At 45.0% G+C, this 7,911-nt stretch overlaps 1 protein-coding gene across 1 annotated transcript; it reads right to left on the bottom strand.

Moving 5' to 3' along the window:
- Positions 1 to 2,571: 2,571 nt before the first annotated feature.
- On the bottom strand, positions 2,572 to 7,092 carry NUDT7 (nudix hydrolase 7). The gene is made up of 3 exons (XM_059481452.1): positions 6,810 to 7,092; positions 5,256 to 5,414; positions 2,572 to 3,402 (listed from the first exon to the last, which is right to left on the bottom strand). The coding sequence occupies exons 1-3, from the start codon at positions 7,089 to 7,091 to the stop codon at positions 3,019 to 3,021; spliced, it is 825 nt and encodes a 274-aa protein (XP_059337435.1). The 5' UTR covers position 7,092; the 3' UTR covers positions 2,572 to 3,018.
- Between the last annotated feature and the right edge of the window lie 819 nt (positions 7,093 to 7,911).

Raw genomic sequence — 7,911 nt, 5'->3', positions numbered from 1 at the left:
CTTGTTTACCAATAAAGCAGAGAAAGGAATCTCTTATGGGAAGAAATCTGTGAAGGCTGAGCCCTGCCCAGGCATGGTGCAAACTCCATGAGATCCTGCACTGTCTTCCTCTTCTCCCAGTGAAGCTTTTCGGGACAGAGAACTGGATCCTTTCCCCCTCTGGGAAGCACCTGGAGCTTTTATAGCCACCCTTAACCACTACTTGAAGTCCCACCTGTCCCTTGCCCCTGGAATTGGAGAGCTAATGCTCTGAACCCCTGTCATGAAGGCAGTGACACCCTTAGGATGGTCATGGATGACAGTCTGAGAGCAGCCACGTTACCTTGGGGTACTTTGGCCCAGATAACCCTGGGGATTGTGGCAGGCTCAGAGAGAACACTCTTGGTCAGGTGTTGTTGTGGTGTGCTGTAATGTTCCATTTTAGACTTCCAGGTCACCTCCCAGGTGTGCCTATACCTCTTCCCCCTCGCCCCCCATGCTGAGTGAGTCCTGTCAATCAGGCTTAACATTCCAGCAAGGGGTCATGTGGTTGGTCAAGTTCAAAGGATGCCCCTCAGGCCTGGGGGTCATTGGCCTGTCTAGGTGTCCCTCGTCCCTTGAGACCCTGCCCCTCTCACCTGGTTGGTAGCTCACCTGTCCCTCCCCTTCCCCTGTCCCTGAGCTTAAAAGGTGAATCAAGCCATGCGGTCGGTATTCTGTTGGAGCTGTTCCCAAGATTCAGACCTCTGTAACCATGGAATAAACCTCTGGATTTAAACCATCCAGCAGAATCCATCTCCTTTTTCTCTTCACCATCGCCTGAAGCCTTCCTCCTGAGGTAAAAGGGGTTCCTAACAAGCCTGGACTTGTTCAGTGCCCAGCTGCAATCTCCAGCAAGCCAAGGTATCTCTGGGGTGATACACCGTAGTTGCTGCCTTTGGCCCAGCAGCGAGGGTCAGACTGGCCCAGGCACAATCTAACTGGTAATATTGGGATTCTTATTCCAATAAGGTGGGAGATGTATGGCACTGATCATGTGGGTCATTATGACTGAACTTATTGCCAATACCGTATCTACATATTGTCAGTGCAGTATAAAATATAAACAGGTCTAATATGACATGAGCAGCTTTGGCTAGAAACCTGCAGCTTTACAGACTGGAACTGCAGAACTCACAGGGACAAAGCAACACAGCACTTGTGGAGCTGCTTCAGGATTTTATCTCTGGACATGAGTGGGTCTTAGCTGGATCTGCAGCCAGAGGCACCAGGAAGCTGCTGGGGCATGCAAGGAGCTCAGGTGGCACAGGGGAGGGTGGCAGGAGCCTTTCAGCCCTTGCTCCTTGCCAGATGCAAGGGAACCCTGCAGGGCTCCCTTGATGCTCTTCCTCTGCCTTCTGGATGCTTTCCCATCCATAATGGGATTTCAGACTCCAGAAGAGCAGCCTCTGTGAGGTGCACTCCCAAAGGCAAAGGTATTCTAAAGTGAAAATCACTGCTCTAACTCGTGCCACTTTGCTGCTGAGTTGAACCAGAGGAGCATCCCCAGCAGCACCCCTTTTTGCAGCTCTCTGGCTCCCAACTAACTGCACACGTGCCAGCTGTGCCAAGCAATGGGGATTCTAGCTGTGATCACACACTGGGCAGATTGTGCTATCATGGTAACTGATTTTGAGAGGAATGGCAGATTTGTCTTTACAAACTACCTGTGGGTCTGCTGGTAGATAAAACCAGCACTGGGAGATAAAAGAAACAATGGGAAGGATTCCACTGATTGATGATTGGGAAAAGATATTTGCTTTTACAAATAAACTTTAGGTTTGCTGCTAAATTAAATTGGACATTGAAAGATGAAAGAAACAATGGGGAAGAAACGCCCCCTAAATTCCATAAGAATTAAAAATTAAAAGGGAGGGTTATACCTTAGAGGGAAATCTTTGGGATCAGGCATACCAGGAAGTCTGAACCTCTCAAGTACGTCAGCCAAGGGGAAAGAGAGAAGGGAAATGTGGCTGGAAATTGGGATAAAAAGGGAGGCTGTGTCCTCCAGAAATTGGAGAGACCCCAGGGGAATGCCCCATGGCCTTTCCCTTTATTCAAATAAAGAAAAATTACTCCTCTGTCTCCTTTTTGGATAGAAACCTCTGATGTTTGTGGATTAATTTTCCTAACAACTTCTTTACTCAAATTTATATTGCTTTATCTTGTCTTCAGGTTTCAGTGTGTTTGGCATGGAGCATTCAGTCCTTAACTGTTCAGAGGCTCTTGCTGTGCAGTGTTGGTCTCTGATGATTCTTCGGGGGCTGTTTTGTAGGTTCTGAACCCCTTTCTGTTGTTGTTTATTTGGTGGGTTGTCCTCATGAATCCTCACCTCCACTTTTCTGTCCTGGAGAAGGCTCCTGCCAGCAGTTGAGTGAGATTTGATAACAAGATGGTGAGGGACAAACTTCAGTCCTGTTGCCTGTATCCTGAGTTTCCCATAGCCTATGGAATTGCCTCGTGAGAAATGTTAAATTAACCAAAATTCACTGCACATATTGACCTGCCCTCTTCCCTCCACAAACCCAAACAAAACAAGATTGTGAAAGCACCTGAAACCTTTTGTATTTTTATTGTGCATTCTGTAAGTGCTCAAAGACACCACACAAGACTGTATGGATCATATTGTCCATGCATGGCACATGTAAGAGGCAGACAGATCCCTGAAAGTTTTCCTAGGCTAACTCAGACACAAATTCCATCAAACAGTATTATCTCATTATAGACAAAGCAATGCACAGAAAGTATCTCTGATCACACAGAACAAAGGCACTGAAACTGAGAAGTGAAACAGACCTTTTCAAAGTCTGTTTCATAAAAAATATTGTGCGCTTCTCACAGCTCTTAGATTAAAAATTGTATTAATTTAGTTAGAGATCGTCATCCTAAAGTTCCCAATTCTGATGAAATTCAAGTGTAGCTTTCAAAAAGTAGGTACAAAGGAAATGAACCAACCTCCTTTTTCCTCTTTCAAAATAAATTCATGGCCAGACCAAGTTGTCACAGATTACTCTTCTTTCTTTCATGTATAGATGCATACAAATTAGTGAAGTAATTCTCAGAAGATGAAAATAAGTTGTCAAGATCATAATCCACTTCAAAGGTAGGTCTCTCTCCAAAAATTACAAGAGCAAGAAATACAGCGAAGTGTGCAGTCAGTCCCCATATCTTGAATGACTTTCTGTGTTCCTGGTCATGGTATGTAAAGCAGTGTACTCGAGTTGAGTACCCTGAGGAGGTTTTATAAGAGAAGGTCTTGTAATCTAAGGGCTTGACAAAGTACTCCAAAGGCACAACAAAAACCTCGCTCACTTCATCTGGGTTAGGAGTGACCTGGAATGTTTCCTCTATAAATCCTACAACTGGTGTCACCAAGTTATTCATCTAAAAAGAGAGAGAAAAAAACAAACAATAAATAAGTAAATTTTAAAAAATCAACAAAACCCTCATACACTTATGTTTGAACCAAGTAAAAATGTTCATTACTTAAAAAATCACTTCATTGTTACAAAATGAGTACAAGAAGCCTATGAATGTTTTCAACTGCAATGCAATTTAGTCCCCCTAATGGCAATCTATGTAATTTGACTTGAAGAATTTGAAGTCATATTTTTGTATTGTCAAAAATGACTTTACAAATACTCTGTTCATCCTGTATAATCACAGAGCAGTTTAAAAGGCTTGCCAGTTTGCTACAGAAGTAGAAAAGCATGCATGCTTTCCCATGGCTCTTCCTTACTGACGATTTTAATTCTGATTTTAATCCAGATTTTCCCTATCATAGATCATATTTCTGTATTGTTTTCCCAGGATATAGGAATTTTCCAGAATATGGAAATATTTTTCTATAGGTACAGAAATATTATTGCAATGTATTTAGCCATAAAATGTAACACTTTTTGAAACACATTATTTATGGACATTTTAATTCTAAATGTAATCCCTGCTTCCATGGGAAGGCAAAATCACTGAAATCATAGTTTGCATCAACAGAACACCAAAATTCTTTAGGATACATTGATAGTTCTGTTTGTTCACACTAACAAAGACCACTGTCCTGTAGAAAGGAGGAAGAGCAAAACAGTGATTGTGGTATTTGATTCAAGTCTGGAAGGATTCTGTCTGAGTCAGAAGCACCTGGAATGTACACACTGAGCAGACAGAGTGTCATCTGACATGTACAATGCTCATGGTCCAAAACCCTCACCATCTCTCCTACTGACTGAAGTAATTGGCTGGAAAACAGGGAAAATTTGATCCTTTTTACACACTGCCACTGAGCTATGTGGCTTTAAGGTTATCTGTACAAAAATGTACAATAATTTAAGAAGTTAAACAAAGCTTAAATAAAGCTTTTTGCAATAAAATTTCAAAAGTAGTTCTTTCCATTTTTAATGGGGAGAGGATATTGCTATCAGATAGAAGAACAGGAGGCATAGTGATAAAGTGCTACCTGCTAAACAAAAATAATCTTCAGAAACAGCAATTCCTCTGTTCTATGGGAAAACTGACCCTATGTAATACTGAACACTGCTATTGAAATTGAGAACCTGTTAATTTACAAATGGTGACCTACACTCCAAAGACACCTCTGGGAGTCTCCCTGCTAGAGGAAGATGATGCACACAATCCTGGGGCACATCCCCTCTCTGTCTGCACAGCCCTGGAGTCAGCAGCCACCAAATGAGACAGCTGTGAGGCTACAGCAGCCACCCTGCCTGGGAGAGTGAGCCCTGCACAGCTCCAGGGATGGGGATCGTACAGCCTGCCAGCAACATCTGCTCTGCTTCTGGGCTGACCTCATGGTGAAGAGGATTTCTTTCTTGCATCTCATCACAGTGTCCGTGCCGCTGCTGTGTCCATTGCCTCAAGAAGAGTTCTGGTATTGTCCCCTCTCTGACAGCCCAGGAGAAGAAAGCAGCCAAATCCCCTGGCAGCCTTCACGCTGAGCAAGCCCCCATCTCTCAGCCTGGCTGCTCATCCATCACCCACTCACTGTGACTGCTCTCATGGCTCTGCTGAACTCTCACAGGGCAGCGCTGGCTGTGTGGTGCCCCAGAGCTGCTCTCACAAACACCAAACCCTGGGCAGGAACCCTTTCCCTGGCCTCTGCTGGACACACGGGCTGGGCACATGAGGAAGCGGCGCCTCTTGGCAGTTCCAGGCTTGAAAAGGTCACTGCCAACCACACAAGTGAAAACCACCCAAACTTATTCTGTAATGATAGGCTGACTTACTTTATCAATTCCAGGCATCAGCCTACAGATGACTTCCACCTTCTCTGGCTGAAGACCCACTTCTTCTTTAGCTTCTCGGAGAGCAGTGTCAATGTCATCTCTATCAGTGTCTTCCCTTTTACCTCCTGGAAAACACACTTCCCCTGGTGATCTTCTCAGCTAGAATGTAAAGGAGTAAAGTACTGTTAAATAGAACAAGGTTTATGTTTCTTATTGGATCCACACTGATACATGCTGGTATTGCAGCATCCCTTTGTGTTTATCTTTCCAGTCAAAGAAGCTGGAAATGGTGGTTAAGGATTCCGCAGACCAGAAGAAACATACCTTAGCAAGAGTAGCCAGCTAAGAAAATGCTGAGATAGCTATCCCCTGGTAATCCATAAATCCTCACTATCAAAAAATACCCTGTACCTGTACACCATTGTGTAATTCATACCGGAACTTCTGCTTTAGTATGCCAAAGTTCACATTTTGCATCATCTTGTTTATGTAAATGACTGACAGAATAATCCAGACAGACTTGTAGAGCAAGATCAAAATACTCTAAGAGCAAAAACCTTTGAAAGACATAATTAAATAACATCCCCATGAGAGAGGAAATAACATTTTGCTTCAGCCCAAAAAGATTACAGAGCAAAAGAATGGAAATGGTTGGTTCTGTTTCCTATCTGTTGTTATCTATGGTTAAAATGTGTTTTGTTTAATCTGTTGGGTGTTGTTGAGAACTGGGAGAGGGGAAGGGTTGAAGACATGACCAGAACAGGAAGAAGGGTGATAAGGGAAAGGACAGAAGAGTTGGCAGTCGGCAGAGCCTGAGTTCCTGAGTAGGCACTCAATGGGAAAGGGGACAGGGACCAGCCCCAGCTGCAAAAGAGGATAAAAGATTGCCATTTTGTCAGTGTGTGTGTGTGTTTCTGCCTTTGAGGAGGGAGACACACACCCGACTCAGCTAACTCATTACAAATTAAATTATTTAGTTATTGCTTCAAAGACTGTGTCCCCTCCTGACTGTATCAAAAAGTGAGTTATTTCTAAGATAGGTTTAAATACATTCCAGTAGTAGGCTTGTGCGTCAAGGATCAGTAACAAACACATTTACAATCAATTTAACAGCTATGTAACTGTGATTATTTGTTTTTTAAGTAAGACCCAGCAACAGAAAAAAGTAATTCCTGAGTACAGGCAGTTGATGTGACACAAGGATGGAAAACAAGAGCTGTAGAAGAAAACAAAATGCTGGAGAAAGAGTTCTGGCAGCCTTGGGTTGTTGTCTTTTGTATAGTAAAGGAAGAGAAGAGTAATATTAACCGCAGACAGGAAAACCTCATTTAACAAAGCTGCGTTCCACGGTCAGTTTCCTTATTTAAGTAAGCAACCATTGCCGGCTGTGCAAATGTTAATTTCCCGTCACGGGTTTCCGGGATCCTGGCATGTTCCTGGCACGCAAACACCAGAATCACATCAGTGTAAAAACACCCGGCCGTGCCCTTGGGCACAAGGGCGGGAGCAGGGGGGCACTGGATCGCGCCCCGGTGGTTCCCGGAGCCCCGGTACCTGCAGCGAGCGGACGGTGAGCAGCAGGTGCAGCCGCCCCGCTCGCACCATCAGCGGCAGCAGCACGGCGGCTCTGGGCAGCGGCAGGCCGGAGAACCTGTCCCCGATATCGAACTGCCTCAGGCGGTGCCGGGCCCTCTCCATGGCGCCGTGCCCAGGAGCGGGCAGAGCGGAGCTCGGGCACCCTCGGGCCGTGCCCCGCTCATGCCCCGGGCCGGGACAGGGACAGGGACCGGGACAGGCACGGGGAGCGGGGCCCGGCTCCTCCCGCTCCGCCGCCATCTCCGGCACCGCCCCCGGCACGGCACGGCCCGGCTCCGCCACTCGGCGCTCGATCGCTCCTGTGACAAATGCATGCTCTTTATGATTGGCCGTTCGCAAATGTTAAAGTGGATATTACATGTGTTGTGTTAGAAAGTAATGCTGTTACTTCTCTTAAATATATTTTTAGGTTCTAAAAAATGTTAGAATAGAAACTATGCTATGGAGGATACTTTTTTTAAAGAAAGGACTCGCAGCGATACAGCGGCCACAGGACACCTGAATCTTTCAGAGAAAAAGAAGTTATTGCCCCATTATCAGAGAAAACAAACTTCTTCCTACCTCAAAGGTGCTGTTAGGATTCAGAGGAAGAAGGTGGCACTGACCAGATAGAATCCTGTGTTTGAATGGAATTTATGCATCATGTGTGAAATATGTGAATATGCAACCAGTTATTGCTTTTAAGGGGTAATCCTTTGTTAACGGGTGTCCTTTTTCGAGCTTGTGCTGCCCAGAAAAAGGTACCCGGACGTCCATAACTCTTTGTCTCTATTGTCTCATATTGTCCTAATTCAAATTGTCCAAATTATTATTACTCTAATTGTATTACTATTTTTATAACCATTTTATTACTATTAAACTTTTAAAATTTTAAAAACAAGTGACTGGCGTTTTTCACAGTTCCCTTTTTCCCTTTCCCCCTCCGGGCTGTCCCTGCGCCGGGAGCTGCAGGGCCGCGCTGCCCCAGACGTGCGGAGGCTCCGCAGATTCCATCCAGTCCCGCCTGAACTCCGGCACTGGAGCAGCTCCCAGTGGGAGAAGGACCGTGAAAGGGCTGCAT

The sequence above is a fragment of the Ammospiza nelsoni genome, chromosome 13 (assembly GCF_027579445.1).
Source record: "Ammospiza nelsoni isolate bAmmNel1 chromosome 13, bAmmNel1.pri, whole genome shotgun sequence".
NCBI classification, from domain to species: Eukaryota; Metazoa; Chordata; class Aves; order Passeriformes; family Passerellidae; genus Ammospiza; species Ammospiza nelsoni.
This window is presented reverse-complemented; position numbering and strand designations above follow the sequence as displayed.

What these genes read in the sequence shown, in the direction of transcription:
- NUDT7 (XM_059481452.1), bottom strand. Translation starts at nt 7,091, where the DNA reads ATGGCGGCGGAGCGGGAGGAGCCGGGCCCCGCTCCCCGTGCCTGTCCC. An exon ending in TCACCGTCCGCTCGCTGCAG is followed by an intron (nt 5,415 to 6,809) that starts GTACCGGGGCTC and finishes TTTACATTCTAG; the next exon opens with CTGAGAAGATCACCAGGGGA. An exon ending in TGATGCCTGGAATTGATAAA is followed by an intron (nt 3,403 to 5,255) that starts GTAAGTCAGCCT and finishes CTCTCTTTTTAG; the next exon opens with ATGAATAACTTGGTGACACC.